The 25514-nt window shown below is 45.2% G+C and overlaps 1 protein-coding gene across 1 annotated transcript in view; it reads right to left on the bottom strand.

Annotated features, from left to right (window-relative positions):
• Positions 1–24835, bottom strand: part of nlgn4xa (neuroligin 4 X-linked a) — a 181002-nt gene extending 156167 nt beyond the window's left edge. Inside the window, exons 1-2 of the mRNA XM_067985695.1 lie at positions 24451–24835; positions 5479–6233 (exon numbers count right to left, since the gene is read on the bottom strand). Of these exons, the coding sequence (XP_067841796.1) occupies positions 5479–5938 (460 nt within the window). The 5' untranslated portion in view covers positions 5939–6233; positions 24451–24835. The remainder of the gene's footprint in view (positions 1–5478; positions 6234–24450) is intronic.
• Positions 24836–25514: the final 679 nt, after the last annotated feature.

Below are 25514 nucleotides of genomic sequence, written 5' to 3'. Positions count from 1 at the left end.
TATTCTTCAATCAGCGCTGTTCTTGCACAGCTGCATTTCTAACAGCACCGACAGGAATTTGGTTCGAGCGCAGCGGTTCAAGAAGGCGGCCCACCACCGCCACCTTCTCAAGGGGCAACTAGAGATGGGCAACAAATGCCGGCTTTGCCAGCATCCCGAGAATTAATTTTTTTTAAATTGTGTGATTTTACTCCATTTGCCTTCCCTTCTCACCTCTGGTCCAAGGAGAATTCGCTTTTACGTCACACAGGGACAGAAGGACAGCAGGATTCACTCCCCCAGTTCCAAAAAGCAAGACAATTAAACAGCAATGTACACATAGGAACAGGAGTAGGCCATTCAGCCCCTCGAGCCCGCTCCATCATCTGATAAGATCATGGCTGATCTGTGATCTAACGCCATATACCTGCCTTTGGCCCATATCCCTTAATACCTTTGGTTAATGCTACACCTTAGCATTACTCAGCCTGAAACCCCACTATTCATTATGGGCAACGAGCCATACTTTTGAAGGCAAAATCGTGGTAGCTTCCATCCAACACAAAGTCAACCATCTCACTCACCACATTTCTTGATGGTACTCTGTCAACACCACTGATCTCTTGAGACCACTGCCCGCTATACCCGGCCCTGCAAGGAAATAAGGCTTCTGCTCCCCTCTCGCTTATAATCACTGTCCCTGCTCCCCATTGAGCACCGCTACCGTTCCCTTGAAAAACTTTGCTTCCACAGGAGTTGTCATCTCGGACATCCTGAGACTGCTCCAACAGCCCAGTCAGAGAGCAGCCCTGCCATCCATCATGTTGAAAATTCAGAGCCCCACCTGCGCTACAGAAGATCTGCACACTGCTCACTATTCCATGTATTAGTCATTACTAGGTGTTGGGTATGGCTCAGCGGATAGCACCCTTGCCTGTGGGTCAGAAACTGTAGGTTCAAATCTCACTCTAGAATCTTGAAACACCTAATCTAGGTTGACATTCTCAGTACTGTACTGAGGGAGTGCTGCTGTCTTTCAGATTATATGTTAAACCTCTCAGGTGGATGTAAAAGATCCTCAAGGCACTATTTCAAAGTAGAGCAGGGGAGTTCTCCCCAGTGTCCTGGCCAATATTTATCACTAAAACAGATTATCTGGTCATTATCACATTGCTGTTTGTGGGACCTTGCTGTGTGCAGATTGGCTCCTACATTACAACAGTGAATGTACTTCATTGGCTGTAAAGCACTTTTGAGACATCCTGAGGTTGTGAAAGCTGCTATATAAATGCAAGTCTTGCTTTTTTTTCTGTTTTCACTGGTATAACGGTAAGGGCAGCCTGCTCACTTTTTACCAGGTCAAAAATCAAATAGTGAAAAGGACAGGGCCTGGGCAAAGGAGTAGGATCATGGTTTCAGTTCTGACGTTAGCTGATAATGATAAGAGAAACTCATCGAACACCTCAAGGAATGAATTATTTCTTCACATCATAAGACACAGAATTATGCAGAAAAGAATGTGCACTTTTTCTTTTAAGAACCTTTCAGCCTCTTGTGTTGCATCTTAGAAATTTCTAGATAGCCCACCCAAAAAATTGGACCATCCCTCAGATGCCAGAGCAGGTGACAAATCTGAGAAGGGTCAACTAAAGCTGAGCAGTTCGTGGGCCTTCCGTGTAGCTCGGCAGTGGATTAATCCGCTCTGGTGTTCACCGCCTCAAAAGCACTACTCAATACACTTAAATGTCACACTTTTAAACACCTTGTTCACCCACTACTTAGGTTTAACCAGCGTAAATAGCTTTCATCCCTCTGGAGATGTTGCACTGCTCTACAAATAATGCTGCACAGCTGATTCGTTTTGCACCACAGGGTGCTTTACAATAAGTGCAAACTTCCCCCATCAATGTATCTATAAAAAAAATACATTGGCCCAGATTTTACCGAAAAAATAAAGCCGTTATTAACATGCAAATCGGCCAGCGACCTGTGACGAGGAAGACACACCCCGTGAATTGCGAATCGCCACACGTTGCTGGACGATTTGCGCTGTTCCGCCGTTAGCTTCGAGAAAATGGCATCTCGCCCTCAACCTCCCTGTGAGTTTCATGAAGTTACTGCATTTGCACATTAATGGCCCATTAAACTCGCCACAGAAAGTTAAATCTAGTAATTAACAGCGTAAGTACCCTTTTAACAATGTGATCATTGTTACTGACTGCCAATCAACCTCTCTTGCCCAGAAAGTAAACAATTATAAGTGTGGAGTTTCATTCCCTCAGGTTCTAAATTGTTATAGAAGATTTTAAAAATGTCAATTTTTTTTAATTCTTACTTTTCCTTTCTCTCTTACTTTTTTCTCTCTTAATTGAATCTTTCTTTACTCTCTCTATTTCCCCTTCTGTACCTGATTTGACATTGAATTCACCCTCTCTAATTCACTCCCCTTCCCAGTCCTTCCTCTGCTTATTTCTCAATCCTTTAATCTCATTGATTAAGGAGATAGACTGTCGGTCCCGTAGTTCGCCAAGGTCCCAGATGCTCAGACGCCCTCGCTGCGCTGTTATCAGCTCGCACTTCCAGTAACTTTGCGGACGAAAAATTTTAAAACCTAAGCGTGCACAAACAAGTCTAACTAACGTCACGGGACGCCCCGTTCCAGCAAAAATTTGAAAAATGGGGCTTAGAGTTAGTGCACGGTTACACTATGGGTTGCGATTAGCGGCCAGTACTTACTGCCTTGCTCTGTGCCACTCTCCAGTCATGGAGAGCAGAGCCCTCCACACACGTTCAGTCGTCATGCCAGTTAAACTTTAACGATGGAAAAGAGCAGCACATTCTGTCTGCTCTTTTCCAGCATTAGGGTTGCCAACTCTGGTCGGTCGCATTCCTGGAGGTTTCATGGCTTGACCCCCCCCCCCCTCTGCTTGAACTGCCCCACCCCCACTCTCCCGCAACTGGTCCATCCTTCGGGCGCTCTGCCTTGCCACGGCCAATTGGAAAGTGAACGGACTCTTTGTTACCCGATGGGTTTAATCTTGACTGTCAGTCAAACAGACTTTATCCCCCCACCTCATAATATGTTTATAACTAATAAATGAAAGTGTCCAAAGAAAATTAAAAAAAACGCAATTTTGTTTAATGCCCCTATGATTTCTCTCCCTAGGGTTTGCTTGCAACGGTGTCCTGGAGATTATTCTTCAATTCCTGGAGACTCCAGGACAATCCTGGAGGGCAACCCCAGCCAGCATTAAATAGGTTTCAAATTATGTCTCCTAATTACCCTTGGAACCTTGCTTTACACCGGTTGCAGTTATGCTAAATCCATTGGGAAGCCCAAAGCCTGTATTGAGACTATCTCCTTGGTGGCAAGATTTCCTTTGGTCGCCCTATGGTGGAAACAGCATAAATATTTTAAAGAAGAAAGATTTGCATTTATATAGTGCCTATCACAACCTCAAGATGTCGCAAAGCACTTTACAGCCAATAAAGTACTTTTTTTTGTAGTTACTGCTGTAATGCAGGAAGCACGGCAGCCAATTTCTGCACAGCAAGATCCCACAAACACCAATGAGATAATGGCCAGATCATCTTTTTTTTTAGTGATGTTGATTGAGGGATAAATATTGGTCAGGGAGAATGCCCCTGCTCTTGTTTGAAAAAGTGCAGTTGGATCTTTTACATCCACCCGAGAGAGCAGATAGGGCCTTGGTTTAATATCTCATCCGAAAGACAGCACCTTCTGACAGTGCAGTGCCCCCTCAGTATGTACTGGGTGTGTCAACCTAGTATAAGGCGCTCAAATCTCTGGAGTGGGACCTGAACTCATAACCTTCCGACTCAGGGGGGCAAGACTGCTACCCACTGAGCCACGGCTGACCCACCACTTATGCACCGTTAGGACATTTAAATTGTAGGCAATCTTCATACAGAGGCAAGAGGGAACCTTCCACCAAAGTGTCCTCAGATTCACTTGCTAAGGCACAAACTGCTGTCATCTTGGGAAACATCATACCAACACCAACACAAATGGTGCAAGACCACAGAGTTACTAACAGGAAGGGCCGACCAGACTGAGGGAAGTCACTGTGCTTTTTTTTGCTCCCGAAAGAATAACTGCAGCCAAAGCAAAGGCGACACATCCTCCAACACAACTGCTTCCGACTGTAATCGAACAGGTAAAAAAAGCTACATATTGAAAGAAAAACGGCAGCTATTGTACAACGCACTGATACAGTTATGGTGAAAGCAATTCACAACAGCAACCCCCACCCCAGCTACCAAAGAATCAATCGGGTTACTGCATATTAAATTGGTAGGAGTCCGTTAGGCTAACTGCGGATTATTAATTGTGTTCCTACCATAAATGAAGGCTGGTATTTACTTCACCGTGTGGTAATCCACGGAGGGCGAAAGGGCTTTTCCTCCATTTTGTGAGTAGGCCGCAACGAGCAAAAAACGTCATGTGGAAAAGTTACGGAGTTGGGTCTTTTTGGGTTTTTTTTTGCCAAAGAGGCTTCAAGGTCTCCCACTTGAAGCGTTTGATTATGAAGGGAGCTGACAAAATGGAGCCAGGCATGTTTTCAAGCTATGGGGAAGGTGTTTGAATACCCCAAGGCCGCAAGCTACAAATGAGGAAAGTAGGAAGGAGGCAGCAAACGTAACAGAGTTGTGGAGTGAGTTATCAGTCATTGAAGCCCACGGTATAAGGGGCTCCCAGAGACAATTAGATGTACTTCTGGAGCTAGGATGGATGGAGGGATATGGTGAGAAGGCGGATGGGTAGGCTTGATCCCTCAAAGGGATGGGTTTGTAATCTGAAACTGACTCACCGCAGCTTGCCTAAAATTGTGTCTGCTGAAAAGAAACAGGGAGGAGCTAAATGGAAGCATGTACATACATGGGAAACAGAGGTTACAATGCCATTGATCGGCTGAGGGTAGGTCAATGATCACGTGAATGCCTCCTGAGGTTAGAGGTGTATAAATGACCGCCTTAAAGGGGAAGGGGTACAGCCTCGAGTCAGGACAAAGAAAATCAGACAACTTATATAATCATGGTCACCTGTTCTCCAAAGGATTGGGGTAATATCGGTCTTTTGAGCTTCCTGCCTGGTTATTGTGTGGTAACTAAGTGTACTTAATTATTAAAATTGCTGATTGCTACCATATTGGTTGTCTCATTAAATCCATGTACAAGTTTGTTGGGTCTGATGCTCTTTCTCCGCTTTCTAAAAATCCTTATGTTCTCAATTTCAACCCCCGCTCCCCCCCCCACTTTTGGGGAATCCATATTGAACAGAGTTTTTTTTGTGACGTGAAAATGAACCACAAGGACCACCCTTTCTCAACACTCAAAGGAACACTTTCTAGTGAAGGTAGACAGATATGGTCAACTGTGCCGGGGAAAGAGAACCGACTCGTCCAATCTAAATTGACTTATTTTCCTCTCCCTTTTCGTTCCATTTTTCTTTCTTTTTTTTCAACTCGACAAACTTACCATCCTCAGTCGGGACATAGACATTCAGGTAGAGGCAATCCTCGCTTTGATCTTGAATGTAAGTCGCCACGATATCCAAATTGGAGGTAAACCAAACGGGCAGCATGACGTCGGGCAAAATTCCGTGAATGTTTTGAGGGCAGACCGGAGCGAAGTGCGTAGCATTCCTGATACCGGTCCACGAGGATGGCGACTCCGGGTGCTGGAAGCGTCTCTCGCCGGTAGGAGCCGAGGCATACGGTATTCCAAGGTATTGGTCCACGGGTCCCAGGATCTCATTCGGCAGCGGCGTTCTGATCCCTCTTAGTTTCCCGTAGTTTGTAGTGACGATCGGGTAGTTTTCCTGGCAGGTGAGGAGGCTGAATCGCACGACGAGGCTCGTTACCCAAAGCAGGATGTTTAAATTCAACGTGGGGCCCAGAACAAGAGAGAGCCATGGCATTCCATTTGCGTTGGACATTGTTTATGATCCAAAGCAGGCATGCAATCTTCCAGGGGCGGGAAAAGCAGCCTGGATTCAGGCTTAGAGATGGTGCCGATCGCTACCTGCTGTGACTGGACTGAGACACAGAGGATCCATTTAAATCTGAGGAGAACCAATCGATTGCATCAGGCCCCTCAGGCGTTATCCATCCGAGTCCACCATTACCATTTTGCAAACGGAGCAGGTCCTCCACTTAGACTGTAATGAAGACAAGGTGCCCTCCTTGAACAATGCGGTTCTTCTGCCAAGGTGATTAGGAGGATTGGTCAACCTGAAGAGCAAGAAAAAGAAGATGATAATTCAAGTTTATAGCTCGCCAGAGAGATGAGTAAATTGAAAATACCATGAGGTCATAAGACAACACCTTTTAAAGACACGTTTATGATAGCATGGGAGAAAACGCACAGAACCAGAAGAGCAACATTGGGGTTGATTTTTAACTTGCCGCCCAACTTTAATTACATAGTATTTACAGCACAGAAACAGGCCATTTGGCCCAACTGGTCTATGCCAGCATCTAAGCTCCGCGGGAACCTCCTCACACCTACTGCATCTAACCCTATCAGCACATTCTTCTATTTCTTTCTCCCTTACGTGTTTATCTAACTTCCCCTTAAATGCAACTATCCTATTCGCCTCAACTACTCCTTGTCGTAGCGAGTTCCACATTCCAACCGCTCTCTGGGTAAAGAAGTTTCTCCTGATTTCCTTATGGGATTTATTAGTGACTATCTTACATTTATGACCCCTAGTTTTGGATGCCCCCACTTCTCTATGTCTATCCTATCAAACACTTCCATAATTTTAAAGACCTCTATTAGGTCACCCCTTATCTTTTCTAGAGAAAAGTTTCCCAGCCTGTTCAATCTTTCCTGATAGCTAAAACCTCTCAGTTCTGGTATCATCCTTGTAAATCTTTTTTTTTTGCACCTTCTCCAGTGCCTCTATAATATGGAGACCAGAACTGTACACAAAACTCCAAATGTGGTCTAACCAAGGTTCTATACAAGTTTAACACAACTTCCCTGCTTTTCAATTCTAACCTTCTAGAAATGAACTGCAGTGCTTGGTTTGCTTTCTTTTAAAAAAAAATAAAACTGGCATTGTAAATTTAGTTCTCTGTTATAGAAACTGTCCAATTTTCATTCCAGTTGCGTAAATGAAAATCGTGTGGTTTCTCCGACAGGCGGCCAATTCGCGAAGCCAGCTTTACGCCCGGGCGTTGAGTTATAAATCAATTCCGTTGACACGGATCCACATTGGGGGGATGTTGGACCCTTCCGAAAGTTGATACTCCCACCTCGCCCTCCAATTTTCTTTTTCAAATTAAAGTCTCCCCTTCCTCTCCCGAAGATGCTGACTCGGGACGGGATAAAAATGATTTTCAACTCATCGGCCCCCACCCCCCACCACCCGGGCGTTAAAAAAAAAACTGGCATTGCCGATCAGCCGCCTGTTCTAAAAACATGTCCGATTTTCGATTCCCGTTGGTTTCATTTCAATGGAAATGAAAATCATGCAGTTTCTTTAATGGGGCGGGCGACAAGTTGCAAATCTACCCACTGGATCCAGCTGGGTTACGGTTTCACGGTTTGTGGCCATTTTTGCCGCCATCCCATCCAAGCGGCCATTTTCTCATGCGTCATCCCAGGCAGTGAGTGTCAGCGGTTTGATCATGGAGGGGGGTTAACACAGCCAAGTCCAAAACTCTCCCCACCACACATACACACATAGACACACACATACATTTGACAGCAGGGGTCACTGAGACTTTGTCCGAAATAGGACCCTTCGTCAGGATAGGCTAGTATAGGGTATTAAATAGAATAAGTTAGTTGGCATCATATAGAGTTATATAATATTGAGCTAGAGTACTCTAAGGTTGTTAGATTAAAACACACTTCAGAAAGACACACAGATGTACCAGACAGGCTTTTAGCACAGCAGGGGAGAGTGTGACAAAGGAATGTCAATTGTTGAATAGACTCCACAGGTGTGGATAGGGCCGTTTGCAATAAAGATTGGAAGAGATAAGACAGCAGCTGTACCGACAGCATAAACACAGAATGTGATGACATACAGTACCTGCATTTATCCTACGTAATGAAAACTATAGAAGATACAATACACTGGAGTTCCGGGGGAACTTCAATCTCGTCTCGCTGAGACTAGCGTAAGCAGTCAAGACGACACACTTGCAATCTCCTGAGGAGTCCTTGATACGTGAGTTTTAACACCTATATCTCATACGCACTTCATGTAAGTGGTTGTGTTTTATTATCTCATTGACCTGATTTAATAAAGAGTATTAAGCAGACATGTTCAGTGTTTCCTACTCCTCGAACTTGTATTACAGTTAAAGGATCTATGACAATATCCTTTAATACCTCCAAATAAGGACCAGTTGAACCAGGAACACTTCTCACCACGATGGACGTCTCGGCACTCTACACCAGTATCCCCCACGATGACGGCATCGCTGCGACAGCATCAATACTCAACACCAACAACAGCCAATCTCCAGACGCCATCCTACAACTCATCCGCTTCATCCTGGATCACAATGTCTTCACCTTCAATAACCAGTTCTTTACCCAAACACACGGAACAGCCATGGGGACCAAATTCGCACCCCAATATGCCAACATTTTCATGCACAAGTTCGAGCAGGACTTCTTCACTGCACAGGACCTCCAACCAACGCTATACACCAGATACATCGACGACATTTTCTTTCTATGGACCCACGGCGAAGAATCACTAAAGAGACTACACGATAACATCAACAATATCCACATCATGGCTACCATCCAAATAAGGGCAATAGGGATAAGTGACAATGTCCTATTATAAATTCAACACACTTAGCTAGTTTTTTTTCCCTCCCTGGCCCGGGAGCAGAGTCCATTTGCAGCTTCCCAACTGCTGCACCCACTGAGGTCCGCCAATTCAACACAGGCCAGGGCCTTCCCGCTCTGTGTGGCTCAATTCCAAACTGAACACATAAGTTACCAACTCAGTCATCACAGCTACCTCCCCTCCCCCACCAGCCCACTCCCCTCACCCCCAAAAAAATCTACAATGCTATTTATGAAATATTCAGAATAACATCAGAACATTTTACAATATAACATACTGTCCAGGGAGGGTTACTGTGGACTGCCTTTAGTTATACTGCCCAACTACAATCTGACTGTCACTTAATTGTTCCGTGTGCTGAAAACTCTGATTCCCAATCACACATGCAACAGTTACTACGCATTTCCCCATATCTAATATGGTCATCCTCTAGAATAAAATATTCATCAATAATCCATTTGTCCGTCTTTCTCTTAAATCCTTTATTTATCCATGTCTACCTCTTCACTCTTCTATCTGTCTATCCAGCTTGTTATATATCTAATTATCTACCACTATGGTTGTGCTTTTGTGCATATTTTACTTCTTCGGATCAATTTATCTATCTTTTCATATCTATATCTATCTTTCTATCATCCATCTATCTATCTACCCTCTATCTATCTATCTGTCATCTATTTTCCTATCGATTATCTATCTATCTATCTACTGAGGGAGTGCTGCATTGTTGGAGGTGCCGTCTTTCGGATGAGACGTTAAATCAAGACCCCGTCTGCCCTCTCAGGTGGACGTAAAAAATCCCACGGCACTATTTCGAAGAAGAGCAGGGGCATTCTCCCCGGTGTCCTGGCAAATATTTATCCCTCAACCAACATCACTAAAACAGATTAGCTGGTCATTATCACATTGCTGTTTGTGGGACCTTGCTGTGCGCAAATTGGCTGCCGCGTTTCCTGCATTAAAACAGTGACTACACTTCAAAAATACTTTGTTGGCTGTAAAGTGCTTTGGGACGTCCTGAGGTTGTGAAAAGTGCTACATAAATGCAAGTCTTTCTTTCTTTCTTCCTTACCCTCTATCTATCTTCCTATCTATTTGCCTTCTTATTTATCTCCATATCGATCATATTTCCTCTATAACAATCTTGCTCTCTCTCTATATATATCTATCTATTTTCCTATCTATTTACCTACTTCACCATATATCATTTATCTCCCTCTGTGTCTGTCTATCTCCCTAGATAGTTTGATGGATGGATAAGTCGGTCTACATGCTACCAATTTTACCGCATTCATCCCAAACTCATCCTTGCTCTGGTTTGAAGCCAAAAGGAACCCCTCCCGGGCAGGTTCAGCCAACCTGTGCCTATTGGAGAAGTTTTTCCATCCGGGATATGGATCTTTCCGTGAGTCCCTCCCTGGGGGATCACTGTGTCCCCAAACCCGTTTCAATAGTGTTTACATCGGAACTGCAAGGTACAGAGTACAGCACCCACCCAAATCAGCTTTTAACGACCTCGATTATAAAAGGCCTTCAATTGGGTGAAAAACGAATTTGTAGCCAGTTCCGCATTCATTACAAAATGGAAGCATTCTTAAAGTACAGCAACGACAAGTTGCATTCATATAGCGCCTTCATAACGTAGTAAAATGTCCCAAGGCACTTGTAAAGGAATGGTTAAGTTCTGTTGAAGTTGAGGATTCCCCGTTAATCTCATTTTATGCCGCCACTTCATTCTGCGATTTTATAACCGCACTCCCATGCATCTGGCGTGCTCTATTCCACTCCCAGCTTTCCATCCCTGCGCAATGTAGCTTCTCTCCGGGGAGTTCCAGTACATTTCGTGGCGCATTTTAACTGCTGTGGTTGTTCCCCTCAATCTGGTAGGTTTCCAGCCAGAGGGAGGAAAGAAAGAAACAAAGAAAGAAGGAAAGAGAAAGAAAGAAGGAAAGAAGGAAAAGTGGAAAGAGGAATAGAGAAGGAAAGAGAGGAATAAAGAAAGAAAGAGAATAAAAAGGAAAGAGAAAGGAATAGAGGGAGCAAGAAGGAAAGCGATAAAGAGAAAGGCAAAAGAGAGAAAACAGGAAAGGAATAAAGAAAGAGAAAAAGGAAAGAAAGAGGGAAAGACAAAAAGAGATAGAGAAATAGAGAGGCAAAAGAGAGAGAGGCTTGTTTATTGTAGTTGCTGTAAGTACCAGCCATAAGGGAAACGTGCCATTAGATGATGGAAGCTGTGGCCATTTATTATCGTTCTTCTCCATTAACAGCCCTGTCGAAGTGCTGCAGAGGACGGGATGGATTGATTACTGCATCCCCCATCGATCTGTGCAGTACAGTGTGAGCAGCCCACGCCTGCTCTCTCTCTCTCTCTCTCTCTCTGAATGGATTCCCACAGACACTGCAAAGACCGGTGTGAAAGGGGCCAGGCGACAGAAGTTCTACAGTTTTTACAGCCAACGATAAAATCACAAGTAAAATGAAAATTAAAATTGAAAATATTGCATCCCTAAGGACATATAAGACAGAAAGTAATGCAGATCCATCTAAAATAGACAATATGATTGGAATCCAAATGCAGCAATGCAATTGAATGCAGTGGACATATGAGCCAGTTTTAGTTAGTGCAGATTAAAGTCTCCAGTAAGTTGCTTCACCTCCAGAGCACAAAAAAAAAGGGACTCCAGTTAATTGGGAAACGTGTTCGGAATGAAGCTGTCCCCTTTAGCAGAGTGTGCCCCTCGGTACTAGCATTGCACCAAGCAGCTGAGGCAAATGTGCGTCATTTGCAGTGTCCTCATCAACAGGGCTCAAAGGGAAACGAGTGCCCCTTGTAAAGTCACCAGTCTGCCGTTCTCCTTGCTGTTTAATTAAAGCCGGATGCGACTGGTGATGTGCTGACAGATCAGCACGTCTGATTGCAGCGAGGTGTTCGGTCCCACTGTCGGTGGGACACCATCGGTGGGACCTGGTCCCACTGCTGGTGGGATTCGGCCCCGTTGTCACTGCTAACCTTCTGAGATCCTGGAAAAGTGAGCACTTTGGGTGAGAGCCTTGACAGTGAGCGTCAGTAGGCTATTTTTTTTTTTTTGGGGGGGGTAGGTATTAACGCCAAACTATCTTTACCCAGTCACTCAACACATTTTTTTTTATTCGTTCATGGGATGTGGGCGTCGCTGGCGAGGCCGGCATTTATTGCCCATCCCTAATTGCCCTCGAGAAGGTGGTGGTGAGCCGCCTTCTTGAACCGCTGCAGTCCGTGTGGTGACGGTTCTCCCACAGTGCTGCTAGGAAGGGAGTTCCAGGATTTTGACCCAGCGACAATGAAGGAACGGCGATATATTTCCAAGTCGGAATGGTGTGTGACTTGGAGGGGAACGTGCAGGTGGTGTTGTTCCCATGTGCCTGCTACTCTTGTCCTTCTAGGTGGTAGAGGTCGCGGGTTTGGGAGGTGCTGTCGAAGAAGCCTTGGCGAGTTGCTGCAGTGCATCCTGTGGATGGTGCACACTGCAGCCACAGTGCGCCGGTGGTGAAGGGAGTGAATGTTTAGGGTGGTGGATGGAGTGCCAATCAAGCGGGCTGCTTTATCTTGGATGGTGTCGAGCTTCTTGAGTGTTGTTGGAGCTGCACTCATCCAGGCAGGTGGAGAGTATTCCATCACACTCCTGACTTGTGCCTTGTAGATGGTGGAAAGGCTTTGGGGAGTCAGGAGGTGAGTCACTCGCCGCAGAATACCCAGCCTCTGACCTGCTCTCGTAGCCACAGTATTTATATGGCTGGTCCAGTTAAGTTTCTGGTCAATGGTGACCCCCCAGGATGTTGATGGTGGGGGATTCGGCGATGGTAATGCCGTTGAATGTCAAGGGGAGGTGGTTAGACTCTCTCTCATGCACCTCCAGTAAGAGTTACTGACTAGCAGGCAGACGTTCTGGCCCATTTGACCCTTTCTATACCAGGAAACTGAGTCCAAGCATAGCGGCTGGCTGCAGTCCTGTGATTATCTAAGGTAATTATTGGGTCGTTATTGCGATCGGGAGGATACAGAGGCAAGCAGGAATTTAACACGAAGGAAGCTTTAGTGTTGAGCTTGCTTCCTTTGAAAAGAGAGAGGCCTAATAAGAAGTTCTCAAGATTGTGAAGGGAGCTGACAAAAGAGATCCAGGCAAATCGTTCACTGTGTTGAAAGGTTCAAATGTGAGGGAGCAGAACTTAAAAATGAGCAAGTTGGGAGGGAGAAGGGAGTTCAGAGGAAATGTTTCACCCAAAGATCGGTGGGATACATTGAAATGGAGCCATGTAAAGAGCTTCAAGGGACAACTAAATTAGTTCACTTCTGAAGAGAGAAGGGATTAAGGGACGTTGTAGGCAATTGGGTAGGCGGACTGAGCTATGACAAAGGGTTAGGCATGTTGAGGCCAAATGGTATTTTCCTGTTTCCAATCATTACTTTACGATGGATATTAGCGGTGCCACTGCAAAGGAATCCCAAGATGTTGCCCCCCCACCCCCGCAAATAGGGGAGGGGGAATGATCCAGCTCACTCCTGTGGACCTCGATAGGTGACGTCATGGAAGACGGTTGCTTGCCCACCCTCTCAGCCAGCAGAGATACGTGGCACGAGGAGGTCACAAAGAGAGATGGGTGGGAAAAAAATAAAATTCAAGGGACTTCACCAGAGCGTAACTGAGCCTTGTGGACCAGGGGGTCCCAGATTGGATCACCACTCCGTGCTGAGTTCACTTGGGCAGCAGTTGGCGCATGAGATTTAGTTTCAGCACCTCTGCGCTAGGGAGGTGGCAAATCGGCCGAGGTTCAGATTGATACCGGGGCTAAAAGGGTTAAGTTACAAGGACAGGTTGCATAGACCAGATTTGTATTCCCTTGAGTATAGCAGTTTAAAGGGTGATCTAATTGAGATGTTTAAGATGATTAAAGGATTTGACAGGGCTGATAGAGAGAAACAATTTCCCCTGGTGGGAGAGTCCAGAACAAGTGGGGGGAATAACCTTAAAATTAGAGCTAGGCCGTTCAAGGGTGACGTCAGGAAGCTCTTCTTCACACAAAGGGGAGTGGAAATCTGGAACTCTCTCCCTCAAAAAGCTGCTGAGGCTGGGGGTCAATTGAAAATGTCAAAACTGAGATTGATAGATTTTTGTTAGGTAAGGGTATTAAGGGTTACGGAACCAAGGAGGGTAAATGGAGTTAAGATACAGATCAGCCATGATCTCACTGAATGGCGGTCAGGCTCGAGGGGCTGAATGGCCATTCTCCTGTTCCTATGTTCCTCCTCCTGATTGTTATCAAGCTCTGTTCCAGTAAAGTGCGTGTGCATGGACATGGGTTGAGAACAGGATTGACCTCAATTGTGATGCACCCCCCCCCCCTCTCCCTCTCGGCCCATGGTCACCTTGCCAGCTGACACTCGCTGTCTGAGCTTACACATGAAGATCAAACACCTGAGCAAGCGAATGAAGAGTTAACGTGGGCCACCTCTCTAATGATGCACGGTGGAGTGCCAGTGCCTTCAGGAGACGAGGGGAAGAAAAAAAATGGTCAAAATTCCACAGCTGCAACACTTCAATGACAGAGGAGCACCAGAAAATAGCTGCAACTGAGAATCTCATTCTACAAATGCAATTAAATGCTAGATAAAATCTTACTGATAAAGCTGGAAACATGATAAATAGAACAGCTGACAACACTATCACAAGGATCTTGGAGAGGGTGCGGAAGAGATTTACTAGAATGGTACCAGGGATGAGGGACTTCAGTTATGTGGAGAGGCTGGAGAAGCTGGGGGTGTTCTCCTTAGAGCAGAGAAGGTTAAGGGGAGATTTAATGGACGTGTTCAAAATTATGAGGGGTTTTGATAGAGTAAATAAGGAGAAACTATTTCTGATTGAGTGACTGCCCACTGAGCCATACAAGAAGAAAAGAAAGAATTTGCATTTATATAGCGCCTTTCATGACATTCCAAATGCTTTACAGCCAAAGAAGTACTTTCGAAGTGTAGTCACTGTTGTAATGTAGGAAGCGCGGCAGCCAATTTGTGCACAGCAAGCTCCCACAAACAAGATAAATGACCAGAGCATGTAGGTGTTGGTTGAGGGATAAATATTGGCCAAGCCACCAGGAGAATTCCCCTGCTCTTCCTCAAGTAGTGCTATGGGATCTTTTACGTCCACCTGAGAGGGCAGACGGAGCCTCGGTTTAACGTCCCATCCAAATAATGGCACCTCCGACAGTGCAGCACTCCCTCAGTACTGCACTGGAGTGTCAGCCTGGATTTCGTGCACAAGTCTCTGGAGTGGGACTTGAACCTGTGACCTGTCTGACTCAAAGGTGAGGGTCCTCCCGACTGAGCCAAGGCTGACACTTACAAAACAGGAAGGGCTCAAGTTCCAAACCCGTTCTGCAATGAGTTAGCTAATCTAAGCCAGAGTGATAATATGGGTCCTTGGGCTTCGCCATATCCAGGCTCCATTACTCCAACAGAGTCCTTGCTGTCCTCACTCTTTACCAACTGAAACTGGTCCAAAACTCCACTGGTTGGATCCCACACTAAGTCCTTTTACTCTATTAGCCCTGTGCACATCAACCTTCACTGGCTCCCTATCCACTAACATTGATTTCAAAATCCTTGTACTCATCTAAAAATCGCTTCATGGCCTCGCCCCTCCCTATCTCTGTTACCTCCTCCAGCCCTACAACCCTCCGAGATCTCTGCGCTCCTTCAATCCTGGCCTCATGTGCATCACTGATTTTCATCGCTCCACTGCCCAGGCCCTAAGCTCTGGAATTCACTCCCTACACCTCACCACCTCTCTACCTCTCTCTCTTCTGCTTTAAGACGTTTCTTAAAACCTACCTCTTTGACCAAGCTTTTGATCACTTGTCCTACTATCCCCTTATGTGGCTTGATGTCTTTTTTTTAAAAAGGCACTTGTGAAGCGCCTCGGGATGTTTTACTACGTTAAAGGCGCTATATAAATGCAAGTTGTTGTTGTCACCTCTGTCTACTTTTCCAATGACCTCCTCCAAACCTATTCTTTCCACCTTGCTTTCAGTCACCGCCCTCAAGCCTTTGTCAAAAATCTGTTCCGTTCCCTGTTGAATTTGTCAACACTGTCCATCTCCTCTGTTTCAACTAAGCATTAGGGTTAGGGTTAGGGTTAACCCTAACCCTAACCCTGTTCCACTTACTTCCCACCCCCTGCAGTCTCCTCTTACCGAAGGCTGTAAGAAAGATGGTGGTAGTTAACAACTAAAGCGCAATTGTCTTCTCACTGCGGCGGGAGAGGAGGGGTATTGCTTTATCTACCTGAAGAATTGATTTCATTGTCACCACGCTGAGAACTTCCTGCAGAAGTGATCAACAGGCAGCTAAGAATCCAGCAGTGAAAGGGTTAAGATTTATTTTACAGGCGGGCAAAGAAAGGGATGGTATATTGCATTCACATCCCAGTGAGAAAACCATCTTTTGATCACACACAGGTTTCTCGTTTTAATATATTGATATGTATTGCCACTGGGCATATTTAATATATTATTGTCAGGATATAGGAAAAATTGCCCTTGAACCAATGTTCTTTAATGTTGGGCCAATACATTTCTCTTCTTTAAGTCTGTGTCCCGGCCAATATTTATCCCTCACCCAACATCACTAAAACAGATTACCTGATCATTACCACATTGCTCTTTGTGGGATCTTGCTGTGCACAAATTGGCTGCCGTGTTTCCCACATTACAACAGTGACTACACTTCCAAAGTACTTCATTGGCTGTAAAGCACTTTGGGACATCCTAAGGTCATGAAAGGGGCTATATAAATGCAAGTTCTTTCTTTCTTCCTTTCAATTCACCACCTTAAATTCTCCCACATCTGGTACCACCAGTGACGCATCTGTGCCCACCAGTACTTTGCCTTAGCGTCACACCACTCAAAATCCTCTCTCTCCGTACACAACCCAGGTTTGGACAAACAAAACCTACGACAGAAACGCTGGGTGATTCATACCCATTCACCGTTACACATCGCTGAAATCAGAATGACAGCTTGTGACTCGAGCATCCTTCTCATCATTGTAACTCTTTCCCACCAGGGAGCTAGGGCCAGACCTGGGCTCCCATTGAACATAATGTCAATTCTGGATGGCAAAAGGTTTCATCTTTTCTCACTCTCCTCCACCGCTCCCCTCCCCTGCCCCCTGCAATAATTTATTTTAAACGCACTGGCTCCTTCCCCAGTTTTCTATTAGATGTGTCCTGTCCCTGCTAAGAATTTATTTTATTCATTCTCAGGATGTGGGCGTCGCTGGCAAGGCCGGCGTTTATTGCCCATCCCTAGTTGCCCTTGAGAAGGTGGTGGTGGGCCTTCTTCTTGAACCGCTGCAGTCCGTGTGGTGAAGGTTCTCCCACAGTGCTGTGAGGCAGGGAGTTCCAAGATTTTGATCCAGCGATGATGAAGGAACGGCCGATATATGTTCAAGTTGGAATGGTGTGTGACTTGGAGGGGAAGTTGATGGTGTTCCCATGCATCTGCTGCCCTGGTCCTTCTAGATAGTGGAGATTGTGGGTTTGGGAGGTGTTGCTGAAGAAGCTTTTGGCGACTTGCTCCAGTGCATCCAGGGTTTATTCACTGATCTCGCGCTCCCAGTGGGGAGTCCTACTCGAGGGGAGCACGGATCAGATTTGACCCGCCAGCCTCTTCCAGCGTGGCTCGCTACCGGGAGCATCGCGCCATTGGATTAACCCTACGGTGCCCATCCAATACGCGGGTAAATCTCACGAAGCGAGGCTTCTGGTGCGGAGTCTGGCTCGAGAGGGGAGCGGAGCTGAGAATTGGGCATGAAGGTGGGCAACTCTGTGCCTATCTCACCTCGTAAAATTAACTCTACGGTGCCCGTAAATTTATTAGTATTTCCAACGCAAAGGGATGCAGTATAGGGATTCAGGGAGGAGATTAGTGCAATGGGTTTACGCCAAGTACGATTTTAACCCTCTATTAAAATGAATGTATGGAAAATCATGGAGAGGGTGAGAGTGCTAAACGGTACAGTTTACCCCTATTGTGGCCTTGGGATCTGACTCCTTCTGTGTTAGAGCTGATACCTGCTTGTTTTGGACCAGATGGTTCTGGAGCGGGGTGTGGTTCTAGAAATTTCTAAAACGTAAACCAGGGAGCAAAAGCCTGACATGTCTTTTTTTTTTAAAAAAACCAATTACTTGTGGTTCTGTTGATGCCGAGATGGATTACAACAACAACTTGCTTTTATGTAACAGCTTTAACGCAGAGAAATATTCCCAACGTGCTTCACAGAGCAATCAAAATAAAAGCAAAAATGGACACCGAGCCAAAGAAGGGGATATTAGGAGTTGTGACCAAAAGCTTGGTCAGAGAGATGGCATTTACAGAGGGTCTTAAAGGAGGGAGAGAGAGGTGGAGAGGCGGAGAGGTTGCAGGATTGGATACAAACTTGAAAAGGAAATATTTGCAGGGCTATGGGGAAAGAGCAGAGGGAGTGGGACTAATTGTATAGCTCTTCGAAAAGAGCCAGCAGAGGCACGATGGGTTGAATGGCCTCCTTCTGCGTCGTATGATTCTACGATTTCTGAGCTCGTGGGCAATTGAGGCTTTCAACGAGCTTTCATTGGCTCCAAAGCAATTATCAGGACTCGACCCAACACCCTAATCCCTCCCTCTGCCCATCCCTGGTTGGTCCCCTTGTCAATACTAGTGTCCTGCATCCTAAACCATTTCAGCTTCACGTGGAGTGTACAGTCACGCCCTGCTGATCACAGCAAATTAAAAACAAATCCCTTCGGGAGCCTCCGCAACATGTCACAGATCAGAGTGACAAAGGAAAAGAAATATATAAATATATAAATATATTTTATATAAAGGCAGGCTGCTGTGTTTTATGTAAAATTATTAATTTACTTTCTACCTAAAAATAAAAGCAGGGACCAAACAAACTCCTGCATTGTTTAACAGCTTAAGGCTGGAGGAAATCAGTCAGGTCTGTGGGAGTGAGATGGGGGCCTTGAACTCCATTTCTCTCTCCAGCAAGGCATCTGGTTGTCACTTGAACCCACTGATATCTGCTTCAGTCAGGCGTGTGGGCTAATCATGAAGAGGCACAATCCTGCACCCACTCATTCTCCTCCTAGCCTAGGTGTGCTCTGTGAACAGAGGAGCACTTGCATTGGGAACAATGGTCAGGCACTAAGTTTCATTATCTCTTTAAACGCAACTTCCAAGCTTCAACAAGTGCCGTTAACTAGGTTAATAAGTTCGACTAACATGATTCAACTACTTGCATCTCTATAGCACCTTTAAAGTAGTGAAACGTCCCAAGGCGCTTCACAGGAGCGTAATCGGACAAAAAAAAAATTTGACACCGAGCCACATAGGGAGACATTAGGACAGGTGAACAAAAGCTTGGTCAAAGAGGCAGGTTTTAAGGAGCGTCTTAAAGGAGGAGAGAGAGGTAGAGAGGCGGAGAGGTTTAGGGAGGGAATTCCAGAGCTCAGGGCCTAGACGATTGAAGGCACGGCCGCCAATGGTGGGGCGAAGGAAATGAGGGATGCACAAGAGGCCAGAATTGGAGGAGCGCAGAGATCTCAGATTGTTGTAGGGCTGGAGGGGGTTGCAGAGATAAGGAGGGGCCAGACCATGGAGAGATTTGAACACGAGGATGAGAATTTTAAAATCGATGCGGGAGCAAATGTCAGTCAGCGAGCACAGGGGGTGATGGGTGAACGGGACTTGGTGTGAGTCAGGATACGGGCAGCAGAGTTTTGGCTGAGCTCAAATTTACAGAGGGTGGAAGATGAGAGAGCTTTGGAATAGTCGAGTCTGGAGGTAACAAAAGCATGGCTGAAGTTGAGTGGAATGGGCAATTAGGGATGGGCAATAAATGCCGGCCTCGCCAGCGACGCCCACATCCCACGAACGAATATAAAAAAAATATTCTCTGGAGTTTAGAAGAGTGAGAGGTGATCTCATTGAAACATATAAAATTTTTAGAGGGCTTGTCAGGATAAATGTGGAGAGGCTGTTTCCCCTGGCTGGAGAGTCTAGAACTAGGGGGCACAGTCTCAGGATAAGGGGTGAGCAATTTAGGACTGAGATGAGGAGGAATTTCTTCACTCAGAGGGTGGTGAATCTTTGGAATTCTCTATCCCAGAGGGCTGCAGATGCTCAGTCATTGAGTGCATTCAAGACTGAGATGGATAGATTTTTGGACTCTAAGGGAATCAAGGGACATGGGGATCGGGCGGGAAAGTGGAGTTGAGGTTGAAGATCAGCCATGATCTTATTGAATGGCGGAGCAGGCTCGAGGGGCCGTATGGCCTACTCCAGTTCCTAATTCTTATGTACTTATGTTCTGATTCAGTAATCAGGTTAATAGTGCCGATAAGGAAAAAGAGACTGTTACTATTAATTTAATTATTGTGGTTTTTGTCAGATACCAATTGACAGGGGCAGAGAGACTACATCAGAGTACAAGGACTAACTCCAAAGCTTTGTGAGTCTTGTTTCACGATTATCGGCGAACACCTGGGCTTGAACTATGACAGGGAAAAGTGACACTCACACAGCTAACAGCCCATAAATCAGGAGTTCGCCTCCAGCTGCCCTTTGATTGCGTGTGTTTTTAAAAATTATTTAATATTTCTTATTAATAATTTTTTCTGTAAATAATAACATTTGCGAATAAACATTTATTATTTTCCGACATAAACGATCCAACATCCTTTTTGTTTATTATTCCCTTGTTTGTAAAAGTCTTATTTAAACCTCAAACGGACGTTAATTTTATTTGTTTCTTACATGCTGAAACGTGACAGTTTTTTTTTAAAGAGGTGGATTTGAAAGGATCGCTTGACTAGAAAATCCATTCCAGCCGAACTCCTGTCCCATAAATCCATCCCGTAATATTAGGCTTCGTCTGTTAACCGGGTTCGGATTTAATGCACCAGACTGCAATATTTGGATGCCTTATTTTTCACAAACTGATGCATTTAATAATAATAATAGTAAAAAGATGTTTCTTTTATTATTTAAAAATATTATACAGCTGGGGTTATTCTCCTTGGAGCAGAGAAGGTTGAGGGGAGATTTAACAAGAGGTGTTCCAAACGATGAGGGGTTTTGATGAGTAGATAGGGGAGAAACTGTCTCCACTGGCAGGAAGGTCGGTAACCAGAGGACACAGATTTAAGGCAATTGGCAAAAGAACCAGGGGGAGAATTTTTTTTTTAACTCAGCGAGTTGTTATGATCTGGAATGTGCTGCCTGAAAGGGCGGCGGAAGCAGATTCAATAGTAACTTTCAAAAGGGAATTGGATAAATACTTGAAAATGAAAATTTGCAGGGCTGTGGGAAAAGAGCAGGGGGGGGGGGGAGTGGGACTAATCGGATCGTTCTCTCAAAGAGCCGGCACAGGCACGATGGGCCGAATGGCCTCCTCCTGTGCTGTGAGGTTCCATGATTCTAATTAAAACATTCACCACTCACGATTAGTGACAGAGAACAGAAAGGGTTATTTTTTTTTTGTTCCTGCCTCTTCGTGTAAACACACGTTTTTAAACTCTCTTGTTAAAATCCACGAGGGATTTGCCAGAGAGACGTGGCTCTTAATTCCCATTAACCGTAAACCCCATGTTCTACAAACCTTAAACAATATTTTTAAAACTCCCCACACAAGGACTCCGCGGAATTTAAGTGTCGGGGCTGCCACCTCGTGGAGCACCCGCGAAACTTCCAAGGCTTTTAAAAGCAAAAATAAAATTTGCCAAGTACATCTACCACATCCAGAAGCAGAAACTGTGCGTATTAATGGAAAGCCTTTCATTATATGATGAGCTTTGCTCCATTTTTTATGTCTCTCTCTCTCTCTCTTGCATACTTGTTACATTTCTGTTTTAACTTCGGTAGAATGCGAGAAGGAGCATTTGAGTTGCAAATACCCCCGAGTCAATTAATAAAAAGGTACCGAAAAATATATATATATATATATAATCACTGAGATCCTGCCACCAAGTCTACATATTCCCATTAGATCTGCCGTCTGCAGGGGGGGGGAACTCATTAACTAATATTGCTCATTTCTGTTCGTAGGAGTTTGCAGACTGTCTAATAAAATAACATTTACTTTTCTTCTTAAGAACGTGAATTTCAGTAAAACTTTCCCTGCCCCGCCGTAAAGTCCAAAATCGGAGAATTGCACTGCACTGGTTTGCTGGAAGATTAACCGAGTTCACGCATTCTGACTTGACGGCGCGGCGCGACCTGGCTCTTATTCTAATCCATTTTGCCCCGAAAATGAAAAGGGGATCTGAGACTGCCAGTCAGTCAGTCCGTTTATTAGGGCACTGGGGTGATGTTTTAAATTAGGATCCAGGTACTGTAGGACTGATTCCCTGGCCCACCGGCAAAGAACCGACAGTGGGTTTTTTGTACCAGGAATTTGATCCGCACAAAAGCGATCATCACTGGATGAAGTTTTAACAGTTCACCTGCAAATGCCCAGCCTAAAGTATTAATTTTATTTTTTTTAAATAACATTTAATCGTTTACAGTAACAGGGCCTTCACTGCGAATGTCTGTCGTTTGTTTCATTTCCAAGCAATCTCACTTCAATAAAAACAAAATGTTATTGTAATGTCTCCTGTCAATATGCCGCAGTGGTTCGGGGGGAAATTGTACAGATTGGAAGCAAATATTTAGGGAATCAGAGAGAGAGAGAGTCCGGGAGAGACAGTCAGAGAAAGACGTAGGAGGGGATAGAAAGAGGGAGAGAGTCAGAAACATAGGGAGAGAGAGAGAGGGAGACAGAGGGAGTCAGAGACATAGGGAGAGAGAGAGACAGAGGGAGAGAGTCAGAGACATAGGGAGAGACAGAGGGAGAGAGTCAGAGACATAGGGAGAGAGAGAGAGAGAGACAGAGGGAGAGTCAGAGACATAGGGAGAGAAAGAGAGAGACAGAGGGAGAGTCAGAGACAGAGGGAGAGAGTGACAGAGGGAGAGAGTCAGAGACATAGAGAGAGAGAGACATAGAGAGAGAGAGAGAGAGACAGGGAGAGAGTCAGAAACATAGAGAGAGACAGAGGGAGAGAGTCAGAGACATAGGGAGAGAAAGAGAGAGACAGAGGGAGAGTCAGAGACAGAGAGAGAGAGAGACAGAGGGAGAGTCAGAGACATAGGGAGAGAAAGAGAGAGACAGAGGGAGAGTCAGAGACAGAGGGAGAGAGTGACAGAGGGAGAGAGTCAGAGACATAGAGAGAGAGAGACATAGAGAGAGAGAGAGAGAGACAGGGAGAGAGTCAGAAACATAGAGAGAGACAGAGGGAGAGAGTCAGAGACATAGGGAGAGACAGAGGGAGAGTCAGAGACATAGGGAGAGAAAGAGAGAGACAGAGGGAGAGTCAGAGACAGAGGGAGAGAGTGACAGAGGGAGAGAGTCAGAGACATAGAGAGAGAGAGACAGGGAGAGAGTCAGAGACATAGAGAGAGAGAGAGAGAGACAGGGAGAGAGTCAGAAACATAGAGAGAGAGAGACAGGGAGAGAGTCAGAGACATAGAGAGAGAGAGACAGGGAGAGAGTCAGAGACATAGAGAGAGACAGAGGGAGAGAGTCAGAAAGACGTAGAGAGATAGAGAACGAGAGAGAAACAGAGACAGACATCGGGGGAGAGATGGAGATAGAGAGACAAGAGACAGAGCGATTCAGAGAAACAGAGAGAAGGATATAGATAGAAACAGCGAGAGAGAGAGACAGAGAGACCTAGGGGGACAGTGAGAGTCAGAGAGAGAGACAGAGAATGAGAGAGAGACAGAAAGAGGGAGACAGAGAAAAGTGTGGCGATTCCTTACAGTCCGTTAGCAGTAGCGGATTTCGATTCTGAACATACTGACAATACAGTGTAAAGACTGTCTATTTTACCGACACTATCTCCACACAGACACTATTACCGAGGAATAGGAGGGGGAGTTCCATTTCTCAAACCCCACTTTATAGACGTGGGTCAGACCGGGGTGTGTGTGGGGAGGTGGGGGTGGTGGTGAGAGAATAAAATGCAATACACATTTTTTTTAAAAAAAACCTCCAATTCCAAACGGAGTACAGGTCACAGATTGCAGTTAAATAAATCGATTCTACAATATATTCAGCGAGCAAAGAGGCAACAATAATGAAAGAATCACAATTATTCACTGAAAACCTTCCCCAGACACCAGCGTCTCGTTTCAGACACCAACTATGTGTTGAATTTTTTCCTCCCTCAGTCTATCTATCGTGTATTTTTAAAAATATTTTTTTTTCAGAAGCACATCACACACACTCCCGCTACCTCCTGCGCTACAAGTCCGCCCCCCCGCCACCCCCTCTCGCTTCATTCTATTTTTAATTAATTACGAATTCAAAATTTTTCCTTTTTTAAAAAAAAAACATTCACCTGTGTGCTTTAAATGATGAAAATCATTTTTTTTAAAAAAAAAAGTCACCGAGCGAAAGGATCCAGCCACCTTGGACCAGTCGGCACCGTCCACCGAATATAAACCAAGCCCCCCACCCCCCGGTTACATCCACACCATCTGAATCGTTTTGTTTTTTAGCAACCCTTACCTTTCAGGGGACAACTGCAGCCGGCTGGATCAGAGCCGTGATTTTTGTATTTATTTGTGTTCCTTGATTACACGGTAATTCTGCTTGTTTGTTTGTTTTTTTCCAACTCACTTCTCCACAAGTCTTCCAAAAAAAATAAATAAAACCACACACACACACACACGGACAGAAGCATCGAGTTATGGTCCAGGTTGTGTAAAAAGCAACATTCCCTTTTTTTTTTCTCTCTCTCTCTCTCTAGTCTCCTCTCTCTCTCGCTCTCCAGGACCAGTTTTCCTGCTTGGTTTTTTTGTTTTCTCTCCCCTAGATCCAAGATGAAATATATGTTCTGTAAATGACCACACTGTAACAGACAGGAACGCTGGCCGGTTTTCCCCCTCCCGGAATTACCGAGGCTGCTGCTGATATTAACCTTGAAAAGCGAACACGGCCGAAACGCTGGTCAGTTGGCACAGAGACAGACACACAGGCAAGAGTGAGGAAGGCACGGCGGAGGATCCTCTGTGTGGTGTGTGGTGTGTGTGTGTGTATGTGTGTGTGTGGGGGGCGTTTAACCCCCTGTGCCTGCCCAGTGCAGTGATGGAGAGACACGGGGAAAACAAAAAAAAAAGATTAAAAGAGGGACACATGGAGCTAGAAGGGACAAGCCAGCCAGCCAGCCAGCCGGGAGCAGCTTTCTCCCCCCCCCCCCTCTCCCCTCCCCTCCACTCCACCATCCCCTCCTCCTCCTCCTCCCTCCAACCCCCCCCCCCCCCCAGCTCTATGCCATTGGACAAGTGCAAGGAGAAATTTACAAACACGTCAGCCAATAGATTGCCTCCTTCCTTCTACCAGATTAGTCCTGATGCTCCGAATCTACAAGAGGCGAGCAGCAATAATCCAACATTTCGCTGTCATGTACACTCTGTGTGTATATAATCTATCATATATCGAGCCATCTATCGATATCGATCTATCAATCCATTTATGTATATCAATCTATCTAATTTTATATATCAATCAATCCATCAATCTATGTATATCGATCAATTTATCTACGTATGCATAATCCATCTACCATCCAT

Source organism: Heptranchias perlo, chromosome 6 (assembly GCF_035084215.1).
Source record: "Heptranchias perlo isolate sHepPer1 chromosome 6, sHepPer1.hap1, whole genome shotgun sequence".
Lineage (NCBI taxonomy): Eukaryota > Metazoa > Chordata > Chondrichthyes > Hexanchiformes > Hexanchidae > Heptranchias > Heptranchias perlo.
Note: the sequence above shows the minus strand (reverse complement) of the source record. Positions and strands in the feature narration are given on the sequence as shown.